Source organism: Felis catus, chromosome E1, assembly GCF_018350175.1.
Source record: "Felis catus isolate Fca126 chromosome E1, F.catus_Fca126_mat1.0, whole genome shotgun sequence".
Classification (NCBI taxonomy): domain Eukaryota; kingdom Metazoa; phylum Chordata; class Mammalia; order Carnivora; family Felidae; genus Felis; species Felis catus.
The window spans coordinates 23,195,503-23,210,767 of NC_058381.1; the positions used below are offsets into that span (position 1 = coordinate 23,195,503).

At 47.2% G+C, this 15,265-nt stretch overlaps 1 protein-coding gene across 7 annotated transcripts; it reads right to left on the bottom strand.

The window, feature by feature from the left end:
- Window positions 1-1,834: 1,834 nt before the first annotated feature.
- HEATR9 (HEAT repeat containing 9) lies at window positions 1,835-15,262 on the bottom strand. Of its 7 annotated transcripts, XM_003996595.6 has the most exons (15): window positions 14,939-15,070; window positions 13,749-13,798; window positions 11,855-12,036; window positions 11,469-11,595; window positions 11,205-11,261; window positions 10,956-11,012; window positions 10,235-10,292; window positions 9,760-9,890; window positions 5,902-6,084; window positions 5,197-5,289; window positions 4,968-5,087; window positions 3,823-3,896; window positions 3,082-3,133; window positions 2,553-2,639; window positions 1,835-2,322 (listed from the first exon to the last, which is right to left on the bottom strand). In XM_003996595.6, the coding sequence occupies exons 1-15, from the start codon at window positions 15,024-15,026 to the stop codon at window positions 1,942-1,944; spliced, it is 1,740 nt and encodes a 579-aa protein (XP_003996644.2). In that variant the 5' UTR covers window positions 15,027-15,070; the 3' UTR covers window positions 1,835-1,941. The 7 variants fall into 7 exon arrangements, with proteins under 7 accessions (XP_003996644.2, XP_044900600.1, XP_044900599.1 ...); XM_045044665.1 differs by lacking the exon at window positions 13,749-13,798 and having other exon boundaries at window positions 9,727-9,890; window positions 14,939-15,262; XM_045044664.1 differs by having other exon boundaries at window positions 9,727-9,890; window positions 11,205-11,595.
- Window positions 15,263-15,265: the final 3 nt, after the last annotated feature.

The following is a 15,265-nucleotide window of genomic DNA, read 5'->3' on the forward strand; positions in this document are numbered from 1 at the left end:
CAGAGTATTGCATCTAGGTAGTTTAGGTACTTATTGGGAAGGCTTTGCTACATTGGTGGTGTACTGGATGGTGGGTCCTCTCTGCAGGGCTTTATGCTCAAGGCTGTCTTAAGTCTTCTGATGAGGATTGGTGAAATTAGGATTGAGGTACTGCTGAGCAGAGACTATTACCTGGTTGAGTAACAAGATATCCTCTAGAAAGCCAGAAATATGGAAGAGTAGGAGGAGGGGTTAGAGATCTGTGGGCAGGATTTTATAGTAGTTGAGAGCCTAAATTAGGTAATAAGTGCTTGTTTGTACCCACAGGCTGTTAAGGTGCACGGAAATTTGTGTTAGGTTACTCATTGGCCCAAAGGTGCAGAGTGGGTAAGAGAAAGGAAGATCCATTTTTGCCATCTTTGGTCTGTGTGTTTTTACTTACAACTCTGTAAGGCAAAACGTGCATCTGAAAGTACTGGGGTAGGTAGGGAGATAACAGCTGAATGAAACATACCATGTTTTATTCAGAATAACCAGACCACTCTAAAACCTGGAGTGTGGGGAATGGAAAGGAGCATCTGTTTTACTTCGACCTTTCTCTGCTTGATGGGAAGAACTTGACCTCACATTAGGTCACTTCAATAAGATTGGGGAGAATATAGGGGTGGCATGACATTTTTAACCTCCAGTGGTCACAGGCACACATGATAACACTGAAGAGAGGAGAAGAGAGAAACACTCAATTTGAGTGCTTACTGTGTGATGCTAAGCACTCTATTGGGCTTTATATTATTGTTTTGCTCATCATAGGAGCTCTCTCAAGTAGTATGGATTATTCTCATTTTATTATAGGCGAAGAAATAGATTAACTTGTCCAAAGTCAAAGATCAAGTAAGTGATGGACCCTGGACCCTAGGATTCAATTTCAGATTTGTCTGACTCCAAAGCCTGAACTTTCCTTTTTTTGTTTTTGTTTTTGTTTTGTTTTTTTTACGTTAATTTATTTATTTTGAGGGAGAGGGAGAAAGAATCCCAAGCAGGTTCTGCGCTGACAGATCCCGGGATCATGACGTGAACTGAAATCAAGTCGGATGCTTAACCAACTGAGCCACCCACTCACTCCTGGGCTTTTCCTTTTGTAGGTTGTTGGGATTGGTGTGGCAGGTCCTATTGGTAAAGGGAAACTGAAGCCTTTAGTACAAATAAGGGAGAAACTGAAGCAGTTTTCAAGAGTAGAGAGAGTCTGTCACAGGGAATGGCTCTGAGGAAGGCAGAAAGCAAGTGTAGGAGAAGAGACAGAGAAGATGGCTGGTCTTGATTACAGCCTCATTATCTCCTAACCACTGGGAAATGGTTAGGGGGCAATTTAGTAAGAGGAAATGGCCCAAGAGTCCAGCTTTGCAGGATTTTCTCTTTTTCCTGTTTGCAGCCCATTCTAGGCAGAAGCTCATCAAATTCTGGGTATAGACAAGGGCTTGATTTAGGGAGGCAGACTGGCCATTGGAACAGCTCTGTCTCTTCTTCTCTTTCCCTTTTTGAGAAGGACATGTGACTGAGTGAATTAATACTCAGGGCGCCTGGGTGGCTCAGTCGGTTGAGCGTCTGAGATCATTTGGCTCAGATCATGATCTCACGGTTCATGGGTTCGAGCTCCGGGTCGGGCTCTGTGCTGACAGCTCAGAGCCTGGAGCCTGCTTTGGATTCTGTCTCTCCTCCCTCTGCCCCTCCCTGGCTGATGCTCTGTCTCAAAAATAAATAAACGGTTGAAACAAATGAAAAATAAATAACACTTAACCAAGAGTGTGGAGACAGGAGTTTCAATGCAGCCTCTGACAAAAGGAACAGCAGTGGTAGGTAGAGTGACACTCATTTATTCATGGAAGATAAGCATAGGTTGTTTTCCCAGGGGAACCTGAGAAGTAACATCAGGAAGAGAATGGGGGCTAGGCCCAAAGAACTGACCTATTTAGAGGTTTTAGCAAGGATCTGGAGCTGCTTCCTGATCCCTGGCACCCAGGGCCCTGTGGCCTGTGCCTTGTGTTTTGGTTTAGAGAAACATGTTGGGAAGGTAGAAGTGAGATAGAAGGCAGACTCTCTCTGGGCACTCAGCTTTTTCTGTTGGTCTGATGTGGCTCTGGACTTTGCAATAAACAAGGGGTTCAGCTGTGCTAGTTGAAAGTCTTGGATATTTAACTCTTCTGGGTTCTCAGGGTCTTTCCGGAACCTTGTAGGCTCTGCCTCCTCATTGGTCTTAGGTGCTTCATATACAAAGATAACCTTGTTCTTTAGCTTGTTTTGGATCCAAGGATCAGTTGAGGCCAGGAGAGTTAATGTTTCTTGTAGCTGCATTGAAACAAAGGTCCTATGGCTGGTTTACTTCAGGCTAAGGCTGGGAGGGGAGGGGGTGTCCCAGTGAGGGGGTGCCCTGGCCACAGGCGTCCCATGGAATGAAGTCAAGTGTGTGAGGGCTTATTCCCTTTCCTCCCTCCTGACAAAGAGCAAGTGGTAAGGATGGATGGGGGAGGCTTGGAGGAAGGGTAGAGAAGAGGAAGAGGTGGGCAGAAATGCCTTACACTGTTCTTCACAGCCTGGCTCTTTTCCGCATCTAGCATGTCCAACAGCAAGTGGAACACTTGTGGGCTGTGGATCCCCAGGACGCCCTGGCAGAGGCAGAATGTGCCTAAGTAGTCAGCCTAGGAAGATGCCCCATCTGTGCTCTTTTCCATTCTAGTCTCCATGATGACCCTGTCATCTGGCCTGGAGAGAGGGGGAGCTGTGGCTTCCCAGCTGAGGTGTATCCCTTTCCTTCCCTTTTGGGGCCACCGCATTGGGTTCCAGTACATACTGTTCACCAGAAAGAGTCAAGACAATTTCTGCAATACCTAAGCAATGCCTCTCATACCCATCTCCTGTCCCTTATCCCACCTACTTCCAATCCTGAAGAAAAGGTCATTGCTGAATTCGTGGTAGGGCTGGAATTCTAATATAAACCACCAAACCTCCCCAAACTTTACAGTCCTTTCTTCCCTGAAGTAATTGCCCTCAATTGCCTACTCCCCTTGCCATCAATACATCTGGTCAGAGAAGCAGGGCTGGCCTTACCAAAGAGATGACTGCTTCCTGGCGCGCAGTGGCATTTGAGTTCATTAGTTGCCTGTGTGGAAGGAAGTGAATGTGTTATCCAGTTAGAGGGAAGGAGGAGAAGGGCTGGTTGTTTCTTCTGACAGCCCAGAGTGAATCGAGCACAAGGCCAGAGAGTGATGCTGATTACATCAATTTCTCCCTCTTTTTTCTTGGGTTAGGAAAGGGGCTGGGAAGGGAAAGGCAGATACTACAATTTGCCAAAAGGTACCAAATGACAATTAGGACTTGCATCTGTCCAGAATTCTACCTTTTTATTTTTTTATTTTTATTTTTTAATGTTTATTTATTTTTGAGACAGAGACAGAGCATGAGTGGGGGAGGGTCAGAGAGAGAGGGAGACACAGAATCTGAAGCAGGCTCCAGGCTCTGAGCTGTCAGCACAGAGCCCGACGCAGGGCTCAAACTCACGGACCATGAGATCATGACCTGAGCTGAAGTCGGAAGCTCAACCGACTGAGCCACTCAGGTGCCCCCAGAACTCTACCTTTTACAGGTCCCTTTCATGTCCTCATCTTAATTCGAGCTTTTATGTTTTATATTTTATAGCATCCCTGAGTGGTAGGTATTAGCAGTACCCTTTTGCCAATGAAAATCCCAGGGGTCAAAGTAACTTGGCCAGGGGCACAGGCAAGAGAACTGGGATCAGATTCTCAGCTCTCTCTGACCCTGTGCCCCTTTCTGCCAGCCTGAGCCACTCACGCCTCCACCAGGTTCATCATCGTAGGCTTCATCTTCAGCTCTTCCACAGTTTCAGCCACAGCCTGCCTCATAGCCTGAAGAAGGATTAAGGTGGGACAGTAGAGAAAAGGAATGCAGGAGTGTGCCTTTAAGTGCTCACAAACCTTTACCTTGTGCTATGTATGGTCCTTGCCTTGAGGTCTGGTAGGGGAAGCGTGCAGGTGAGTAGACATGTACACTACTGTGGTAAGTGTTACAAATGAGCTAAGTATAGTGTGAAAATAGGGCCTCCTCAGTCTGGGTACCAGCAAGATGTTCTGGAGGAAGCAATGCCTCAGCTGCAGCCTGAAAGGTGAATGGGAGTTAACCAGTAGAAGGGTGGGGGTGGGAGATTTTGGGGCAGAGAGGAGGGCATGTACAAAAGCTTAGAGGCAAGAGAGCACAGAGAGGTTAGGAAACAAAAAGGAGTTCAGTGTAGCTAGGTGACCACACCGAGACTCTTCAGAGTGGGGCATTCTGAGGAGTTACACGGAGATAGCAGGTATAAACCAGGACAGGGTGATCTTAAGCATAGCTGGTGTGTGGCCGTGAGTGGGAGTGGGGAAAGCTGAAGCTAGAGAGGTGAGCAGGCCTTGGGTGGTGAAGGGCAATGTAAGCCATTCTGAGGGCACTGGGGAGCTACTGAAAAATTTTATGCAGAGGTGAGACACAATCTGATTTACATTTCAGAAAAATGGCTTTGGAAGTTCTGTGGCTGGTTCTGTAACAAGGTAGAATAGAGATAAAAGCAAAGGAACACAGAGGAATGCAGGGTTGATTCTGGTGGAGGTGATTTGGGAAAGCTTTCCATAGGAGGTGTTTGGACTGGCCTTGTAGCAGCAATGGTATTATAACAGGCAGAAGGAGGGAGGGAGTGAATAATAGCATGAGATAGTTTTCACCTTGCAGAGGGAGGGAGGGTTGACTTGTCATTGTGCTGAGAGAACTGCCTCCCTTGCAAAGGCAAGGTGGCTTGAAAACATTGGCTGCATTAGGGGAACAGGGAATGCGTTAGAGTGAATGTGATACATTTTGGGGCAGTGTGATGGGAGCCAAGTCAGGGAGGTCTTCAGAGAAGGGAGAGGAGATGGGTTTGGGTTGCCTGGGTTTGGGAGCTTTGGTCTCACAAGGAAAGGTTCATTGTAAGTCTTCCTCCAGAGCAGGTCAAATGTGAATCCCTCCAGCCCTTGTGCCTGGATCTTTTCCAGTCCAATGGTCTTGAGCATCTGGGTGGCTTCAAAGCGGTGCTAAGGGCAGAGGTGGGGAGGTATGAAGGATAGACTCTTCATCATCCCTCTTCATCATTCCCATCCTATTGCTGGAGAAGGAAGGGTGCTAGGTAGCCTTAGGCCTTACCTCCAGGACACTAGAAGAGCACAGCTGGTCTAGGATGGCCCTGATGACTGTGGCTGAGTGTACATGCATCATCTTGACCAGCATCCTAAGTGCCTGTGGGGGGCAGGCAGGTGGGATGGGGTGTACAGGGCCAAGAGGCATCTGGATGGCCAGGTAGGCTTGAGGGCTGAGCCTAAAACTCACAGGGAACAGTTGGGGTCCATTCTCCTGCCTCTTGGCCTCTTGAGTGAGAGCATGAGTTCATGTGTGCACATATGTGCACATTTTTTTTTAATGTTTTTATTTATTTTTGAGACAGAGGCAGAGCATGAGCAGGGAAGGGGCAGAGAGAGAGGGAGACACAGAATGTGAAGCAGGCTCCAGCACAGAGCCCGACACGGGGCTCAAACTCATGAACTGTGAGATCATGACCTGAGCCGAAGTCGGACGCTTAACCGACTGAGCCACCCAGGAGCCCCACATATGTGCACATTTAAAATGAACACTATTTCAAATCAAACATACACAGACATGTGCATGTACGCTTATGTCTACGTGACCCCATACTCATGTATATACATATTCACAGACATACAGAGGACCCCACAGTGTTCCCTGCTGAAGCTTCTTTGGTTGAGTATGACGGGGTCCAAACTGTACCAAAGTCAGCACTGGCCTTTGGTTCCCCAGCACTCCCCAGGGAGTCCAGCCTTCTGCCCCTCACACCTTCATCCGCTGGGTTTTGGACCCTTGGCTTAGGCATTGCAGCAAGAACTCTTGGGCTATTTTGCTGCAGGGCCTCAGGAAACCCAAGCACAAGGCTGCCTCCACAGCTGCTTCATTCGATGACTTCTTTATCAGCATCTGCAGAACAGGCACCAACTTCTCTTCATCCCCGACTTGAGTTCTCTGAGGGAGACAAGAAGTGAAATAGCCAGGGGAACTATATCTTCATCCAGACATTGTTAAGAGGGCAGTTCACTCTTACTTCCAGAGCATTCTTCTTCCTCCCTAAAATGAATCTCATGTCATCAGATTAATTTACCCATGTCCCCTTATTTTTGCTGTCATCCACATGCTCCTAGGTCATATCCCTTCATTTCTCTATGACATCCATCCTGGATGGATGGGTGTCATTCTCTAACACTTCTGCTGTCTTAATTCCTGACATTTAAAAAATATACATGCCATTGATCCCACTCCTGCTATCCAATAACCTTGTCCTTCATTCTGTGTCAGCCCCTAATTCTCAGGTTTTTATCATTACCCATTACTACGGCTTCTCCATGATCTCCATTCTATGGATCCCATTCTCTGACCATCACCGCTTATCTTTCCAGCTAACTTCCTGATGCCAGTAATTGTTGGACTCCACAAGGATTAACAATTCACTGAGCACCTTTTTATTGCTCATTTTCTTCACTCTCTACCCAGCTTAAACTTCATGGTCCTACTATAGTCACTTCTCTGCCTCACTCAACTCCTTTACCTCTTCTTGCTTCATTGTAGTCAACTTCCCACTTTGTGCCTGTACTTTCTGGAGAAAAGCCCACAGTCATGATGGCTGATCTTGCTTTAAACGTATGAACACAAACCTCACGTAGACCCTTAGTCCTACCTAGTAACCATACTGTTTTTCCTTGGGCAAGTCTTTTTCCCTCTCCTGATTCACACCCTGTCCTTTTGGAACCTCTAACACTTCTTCCTCTGTTCTTATTCTCAGCTGATGACCTTGCTTCTTTACTGAGCAAATAAAAGCAACTAGAAAAGAAGTTCCAAAGACACCTAACCACCATTTCTATCCAACTTTCAACACCTGCACCTATATGTTCTTCTCTTCCTCTTACTACTGGGTACTCTGACCATCTATCTAAAGTCAATCTCTCTACTTGTGTGTTAGATTTCATCTCTTCTCACCAAATCAAGAACATTTGTGCACAACTCTTTCTTCTCCCTTCAAAATTATCATTTTTCTGACTACTGGATCATTATCCCTTAGAATAGAAACATGCTGTTATTTTTCTTTTTTCTAAAATCCACCCCCAGTACCAACTACAGCCCTTTCCAACAACACTTGGAAAATTGTCCATTCTTGCCATCTCTAATTTCTTTCCTCCCGTTCACTCTTAAACTCATTATGTCAGACCTATACCCACCCCCACCAAAATTGTTCTTGTTAAGATATTCAAGGATTCCTGCATAATCTGTGTATTGATTCTCAGTCCTTATATTATTTGATACAGTTGATTTGTTTCCTTGATATATGTTTTTCACTTGATTTTCAGAATCTCAAGACTCTTGAGTTGTCTTCCTACCTATTGGCCACCTATCATTATTTCCTGGTTCTTCCTCTTCTCCCTGAGCTCTTAATGTTGGGATGCCCCTAGACTTGATTCTTGGTTCTACTGACCTCATCTAATTGAATGACATTAAATGCTGTCTGTATGCCAACAACTTACAAATTCCTTTCTCTAGTTCAGACTTCTAAACTCCAAATTGTACATACAACTGTTTACCTGCTGTCTCCCTTGGAGGTCCAATAGACATCTCAAACATAACTTGTCCAAAACAGGACTTCCGATATTACCTTCAAACCTGTTCCACCTGCAGCTTTCTCCATCTTAGTCGATAACAACTCCATCCTTCAGCTGCTAGGCCTAAAACCTTGGCTTCATCCTTGTTTCCTCATTGTCTTTTATAGTTCACATTCTACCTGTCAGAATTTTACTAGCCCCACTGCAACCACCGTGGTCCACGCCACCATTATATCTCACCAGGATTGCTTTAGTAGCCCCTAATTGGTCTTTCTGCTTACACCTGACACCCCACCCCCACCTCCCCATATTTCTCAGAACAGCAGTCATAGTGAACCTTTTGAAATGTAAGCTAGATCATGTCACTGCTTTGCTCAAAATGTGTAATGGCTTCTTACTTCACTCAGAGTGAAAAGCCCAAATACTAAAGTCGTCCAGAAAGCAGTGACCTAGTATGATCTAGTCTAGTGGATCTAGTAGATCTAGATCTAGTATAATTGAGTCTCCTGTTTACTACTTTGACATATCTTCATTTCCTACTGCTTTCTCTATTCCCACTCTGCTTCAGCCACACTGGCCTCCTTGCTGTCCCTTGACCATCCAAGCACGCTCCTGCCTCAGGGTCTCTGCATTGATTGGTCCTTCTGCCGGGAATGCCTTCTTTCAGATAACCTGCAAGGCTAATGCCCTGACCCTCTTTATGTCTTTGCTCAGATGACCCCTTCTAAATGAGGCCTTCCCTCCCTTCTGGGTTTAAAACTACGACCTGTTCCTGTCCCCATTTGGCATTCCTGATCATCCTTACCCTGCTATGTAATTTTTGCACTGCACTGGTTACCTGTAATATACTATATAATTAAGTTTATTGGTTATTAAATATCTCCTCGACTAGAAGGTAAGCTCCACAAGAGCAGGGGATCTTAGCCTGTTTAGTTCACTGATGTATCTCAAGGGCCTAGGACAGTGCCTGGCATGTGATAGCTGTTTAATATATATTTGTTGAGTAAATGGATGGATGACGAATTCTACTTCACGTGGAACAGTGATGGGATCAAAGTAAGAGGATCCTAAAAGGGGAAAATTTTTGATTAGTGTCAGCAGACTCTTGATCCCTTTCCCCTCTTGAGAGAGGTTTTTTCTTTAGTAGGTTTTTAAGGATGATAATGATTACCACTTAAAAAGCACAGGCGTTGTGGGACGCCTGGGTGGCGCAGCCGGTTAAGCGTCCGGCTTCAGCCAGGTCATGATCTTGCAGTCCGTGAGTTCGAGCCCCACGTCAGGCTCTGGGCTGATGGCTCAGAGCCTGGAGCCTGCTTCCGATTCTGTGTCTCCCTCTCTCTCTGCCCCTCCCCCGTTCATGCTCTGTCTCTCTCTGTCCCAAAAATAAATAAACGTTGAAAAAAAAATAAAAAAAAAAAAAAAAAGCACAGGCGTTGAACTAGATGCTTCACCTACATTATTGCATTTAGTCTTCCCAACATTGCTATAATTACTATCTTCATTTTATTTATTGGTTTAATCCATTATTGGTTTTTAGTTTTAGAAAGAGGGTGAGAGTGCAAGCTAGGGAGAGGGGCAGAGGGAGAGAGGGAGAATCCCAAGCAGGCTCCACACTCAGCACAGAGCAGGACACAGGGCTCCATCCCACGACCCCGGGATCATGATCTGAGCCAAAATCAAGAGTCAGATGCTCAACTGACTGAGCCACCCAGGCGCCCCTAATCCATTAATTTTTATGTTGGTTTCAGGTGTACAATATAGTGATTCACCAATTCTGTACATTACTCAGTGCTCACCACGATGAGTGTAGTTACTGTCAAGAGTTTAGAAATGGACAAACTGCGGCTCTGAAAGCTGGCTTGTCAGAGCTCGTGTGACCACGAAGTGGCTATGCCAGTGCTTCTGTGCAGGGAAGCTATTCCACAGGGAACTCCACAAAGACAGTGTCTTCTCCCATCAAGGCTAGGAGCCGGGTTACCTTCTCTCTGACCTAACCCCAGCCAACACCGTCAATTACCTTTCCCCAGTTACTGACTCTCCTCCCAGTCACCTTGTCTTTGGGGACAGCAGCCTGGGAGTTGAGAGCCACTCGTAGCCGTGTCAGAGAATCCATCCTTTCCTCCTCATTTTGCCCCTTCAACTGTGTGATGAGAACCTGGATCACGTGCTTATTCAGGCAACCTTGGACAGGGAGGGTCCTCAGGTCAGGGCAGAGCCTCAGGGACTGTTCTTCTCTGCCAGGATTCATTTGACTCGACTGTGCCCTCAAGACAGAAGTTCTCAGTACTAGGTCCTGAGGTGTTACCCATCTTCTCAGGACACTCATGCATGGCTGCAGTTCCAGGGGCCCTCTCTCTCCCTCCAGTCTCTTCTCTCTTTTCACCCCACTTTCCTCTCTCTGCCCACAGTGCTAGGCTGAAGTGACTTTCCTTACTCAAAGGGGAAAGGAGCTCCTCTGCTTCCTTTCTCACCTTTCCCTACTTCTCCCCACCCCCCCACCCGCCCCAGGGAGAGGACATACTCACCCAGGAGGGCCAGGCTTCGACAGGCCTCAGACTTCACTTTCTCTGAACCGGTTTGGGCCTGATTTAAGAGGCAGGTGGTGGAAACATGCCATAAGTTGATGGAATGTCAGAGCTTTCAGAATCATCTCAACTTTTCATTTACAAATGAGGAGACCAAGTCTAGAGAGTGACCTGTCTATGCTCAAACATAGAGTACAGGCAGGGCGGTGCAATGGAAGGAACACAACTTGGGAGTAAGACTTTCGTTCAAATCCCTATCTGGTATCTAGTAGCCATGTGGCCTTGGGCAAGTCACCTGGCCTCTCAGAGCTTCCGTTTATCTTTAGAAAAGTGCAGATACTACCACCTATTCCTAGTTTGTAAGATTTAAATGAGAATATGGACAAGAAAGCATGTTCCCCATTATAAATTGGCATATAAACACGGGGGATTAAATCAGTTAAGGTAGAGAATGAACTCAGTCCAAGTTCTTTCCTGGCTTTTCAGTTGAGGGTCTTTGTTAGACAAAGGGGACCTTCACATTCCTCCATCCCCATCAAGCTGTCCTTCAGAGGAGCCAAGGGCATGAGATAGTGCGTGCTGCACACTGGCAGCTCTCCTCACTGCATCTGACCCAGCATCGTTGCACCCTGGCAAGCCTTGTCTGTGCCCATGTGCCCATGCTCTACACACCTCAGACCCTGTTCCTCCTCTCATGAGCTTCATGTGGCCTCAGACTCACCACCTGCCATAGTGCTTCCATGACAAACTGCTCACTGACGCCCAGGCACCCCAGAGCCTGCAGGAACAGGGGTGGAGGAAAGGGAAGAGCCCTCAGGCAGCACCCCTATGAGTTACTGTCCTTTGGATACAGCTGGAGTTTTGCCTTGGAATACCTCCTCCCTCCCTCACTTCTCCCCCCAAGCATCTTTCTCCTCCCCAGCTCAGCTAGCTCCTGTGACTACGTTCCACCACCCTTGCCACCTCTCACCTGTGCTGCATAGAATTGCTCAGGCTCTCTGGGAGATTCCAGGCTTTTTGTGAGTTCCTGCCCATCCAAGGGAGCCAGTGGAAAGGAAGAAAGGGATAAATATAGTTGTAGAACTTCAAACAGGTGCTCATCCAATCCAGTCCCTTTTCCTTTCCTCCCTCCATTTTGCAGGCAGGGACTGAGGGCTGAAGGATAATGTGAGCCCAAGGTAAGGACACCCACAAAGGGAGTCTCCCCATTCTCTCTCCCACCATGGTCCCTGACCTTTAATCTTTGCCACTTCAGGGGGTCCCCAGCAGGGTCTGAGGGCTTGGATCCCATCTGAGATTGTATAGTCAGCTTGCTCATAGGGAGATGGAATTTTTGGATGGGGGTGCCCTCTTTGAGTTGCCTGTGTGAGAAATTGCACAGGCTGGCCTTGGACCCCTTGTTCCCTCCCTCCTACTTCACAAACTCTCCTCTGCCCTTGATCCTCAGCCCAGCTCAGAGATGGGACCAGAGGAAGACGGATGAGCCTCCTCCTACCCCAGGGTCCTCTCTGGGATCTATAAGCTGGGCTTGCCCCACCCCCTCTCCCACTCCTACCTTCTCCTTCTTCTCTTTCCCAGAAAGTGTGGAGGGTGTGGAGAATAGGAAAGGTCAAAACACACCTAGGGTGATCTCTCATTTTCCGCAGCATCTTCTCGGCCTCCCGTTTTTGTCGCTTATCATATAGGGTGTGCCAGTGTGTGTAGACCTCAGGCTTCTTGAAGTAGCAGTAAGGCACTGAAAGTGGCTTGCTTGGGTGCTGCCTCCAGCACTCTGGGCTAGGGGGAAACTCCTCCTTTGGCATCTGGGGGGTGTGAGTGGCACAACAGTGGCAGGGGGGTGTTCCTCAGCCAGGAAAAGGACCAGGATAAGAAGGGACTAGGTGGGATGCCTGGGTGGCTCAGTCAGTTAAGCATCCCGACTCTTGATTTCGGCTCAGGTCATGATCTCATGGTTCGTGGGATCAAGCCGCATGTAGGCCTCTGTGCTGACAGTCAGGGGTCTGCTTGGGATTCTCTCCCTCTCTCACTGCCCCTCCCCTTCTCGTTCTCTTAAAATATATAAACATTAAAAAAAAAAAGGGACTAGGTAAGAGAGACACCCTTCAGTCTCTCATCTGAGCTAGAGTCCGGGACTTCTACCCCTACCCTGTGTGACTTGGGCAAGTTACTTCACCCACCAAGATCTCAGTCTTCTCATCTGCAGAGTGGAGCTAATAATCCTTGTTCTCTCTGTACCCGTTGTTGCAAAGGACAAATGGAATAAAGATTGTGAAGCCATTGTTGATCTGTAAACCAGTCTTAGTACACAGTTTGGTTATTTGAGGATCTCAGAGCGCTTTGAGAAGGCCATCAGGGCAAGGAGATGGGAAAGGCAAGGGGCGAGGCAGATGTGGAGTAAAGAGGGGAAAAGACAGGCTACTGCTCCTTCATTCAGGCATGCAGCAGGTACTTACTGAGCACCTGCTAAGTGCCAAGCATTGTCCTAGGTGCTGGGGAGGCAGGTGTTACCCTGCTCTCATGGAATTTAACAGTGTCATTGGAAAAGCAGAATTTCTTTAAATACTCTATCTCTTAGGGGCGCCTGGGTGGCTCAGTTAGTTAAGTACCCGATTCTTAGTTTTGGCTCAGGTCATGATCTTAGGGTTCATGAGATCGAGCCCCGTGTTGGACTCCACGCTGACAGCATGGAGCCTGCTTGGGATTCTCTCTCTTTCTCCCTCTCTATGCCCTTCCCCCACTCATGCACATGTTCTCTCACAAAATAAATAAACTTAAAAAAATCTATCTCTTAAATGGTTGTGAAACTGTAGCTCTGATTGTAGTGAAGGGTTGTGTGTAGGTCAGGGGCTTTCTCTGCAGATTTGGCTTGGATTCATTCCTGTTTCTTCTCCAGTCTTCCTCAGAGTCAGTTCTTTGAGCAACAAAAAAGAGGGGCTTCAGCCAGTGGTTTTCATTTTGGTGATTGAGAAGATCATAGTGAAGATTGTCAAATCTTTGCCATTTTTTTCAGAAAGTGTAGTATTGATTCACAATGAGCAGGGTTGTCAGATTTAGTGAAAACCAAGCAAGTGAAAAACAGGACGTCCAGTTAAATTTAGATTTCAGGTATTGGATACCCTATTTGGGACATATTTATACTAAAAAAGTATTCATTGTTTATCTGAAATGCAAATTTAGTTGGGCATCCTGTATTTTATTTGGCAACTATAACTATGAGGATCCCTGTGTTAATGAATAATGATGACTCATTATTAAGCACTGCCTGCATAGCCCAGGCCTTACAGATAATATGTTGTAGCAACTCTACAAATGGAGCAGGACAGGGAGCCTGTGACAGAGGAAGCTCCTGAGACTCAGGGAGGGAAAGTGACTTGTCCAAGGTCACACAGAGTTAGTGGAAGCCCCAGGGGTGAGTGTGTAAGGGTTCTGTGAACTGACCTTAATGAAAAGGGACCATCTGCTGACGCTCCTACTTCAACAAAGTTCCCAGGGTGGCAAAAGTTAGGGGTCTTACCTGGTAGCGGGACAAGGGCAGGCGAACGGGAGCCATGGCTTTTCTGAGTTCTGTGGTACAAATGGTGGGCTAGGAATCACCCTTTTAGGCATTCACTTATTCAGCATTTAGTGAACACTGTGTATTAGAATTATTGGGGGGAACTTTTAACCTGCTTTGGCCCTGTGCTAGACTAATTGAATTTGATTCTCTGGGGATAGGGCTTAGGTATTTTAGAGAGTTCCCCAGAGGATTGTTTTTTCCTTTAATATTTATTTATTTATTTTGAGAGGGAGAGAGCACAAGTTGCAGAGGGGCAGAGAGAGAGGGAGGGAGGGAGGGAGAGAGAGAGAGAGAGAGAGAGAGAGAGAGAGAGAGAGAGAGAGAGAATCCCAACAGTGCAGAGCCTGATGCAGGGCTCAAACTCATGAACTGTGAGATCATGAACTGAGCCGAAACCAAGAGTTGGAGCTTAACTGACTGAGCCACCCAGGTACCCCTCTCCAGAGGATTCTAATGTACAGCTGATGGTGAAAAACAGCGGTCTTATTCAGTGGTTCTCAACCTTGAGTGTGCCATAGAATCATCTGGGAAGCTTGTTAAAATCGATTTCTGGCACTCAGTCTGAGTATAGATTCAGTAGATCTGGAGTGGGGGCTGGGAATTTGCATTTCTAACAAGATACTGATGCTGTTTGTCCTGGGAACACACTTTGAGAACCACTGGTCTAGCTGGTGAGACAACTGTTTACTAGTAACTAACAAAGGGAGAAAAATATGAAGATACAGGCACAGGTGGTACAGATGAAGGCCCCCCCTACTCTGGCTGTGGGGATCAGGGAAGGTTTTCCAGAGGCGATCATACACAGGCTCAGTCTTTAATCCACATAGGGGGTAGCCAGATAGATAAGGGGGAAGAGTGTTAGGTTCAGGGAACAAATTCTTTCAAAGACTGGGAGGTGGGGAATTGGGCAGAGAGCAGGGTGCAGAGAGGTGAGCAGAAGCTGGGGGGACACACAGATGTCCCATCTTCGAGGGCCCTGGTGACTTACTTTGAAGGCTGTGGGGAGCCATCAAAGTGTCCAATGGCCTGCCCTGACCCTTCCTGTGGATTTGTTGAACTCACCAGACCTGTGTCTGGGAGAGGGAGCCAGAGAGCTTTTCTTTTCAGGCCCCACCTTGACTCTGTTCCTGTCTGTATTCCAGCCTCACCTTTGGTCCTCTCTGGGTACTCCAGCCATGGGTACTTGAACATCGATGTGGCGATGTCAAGGATGTCAGCTGATATTTCGTAGGCCATCGTCTTCTTCTCCTGGCGGGGCCAGAGGGAGCCCAGACAGGGCAGTATAGGGCTGTTGAGAATGTGGGGGAACAGCTGGGGGAGACCTGTCCTCTGTGGCACAAGAGGGATTGGTGAGGAGTCGGGGCTTCTGTGGGTAGAAGCTTCTGAATGTTTTGAGCAACCAGGTCTCCTAGGTAAATGGAAGACTCCGGTTCCATTCTCCAGCTCCGCCCCCAACCCCTCTCCGTTTCCATTCT

Excerpts from the sequence above, each read along its gene's own strand:
- HEATR9 (XM_045044661.1), bottom strand. The coding sequence starts at position 15,262 with ATGGAAACGGAGAGGGGTTGGGGGCGGAGCTGGAGAATGGAACCGGAG. Across the intron at positions 9,891-10,234 it reads TCGAAGCCTGGCCCTCCTGG|GTTGCCTGAATAAGCACGTG; the intron begins GTGAGTATGTCC and ends TCCCTGTCCAAG. Across the intron at positions 5,290-5,901 it reads CCAAAACCCAGCGGATGAAG|GCACTTAGGATGCTGGTCAA; the intron begins GTGTGAGGGGCA and ends TGCCCCCCACAG.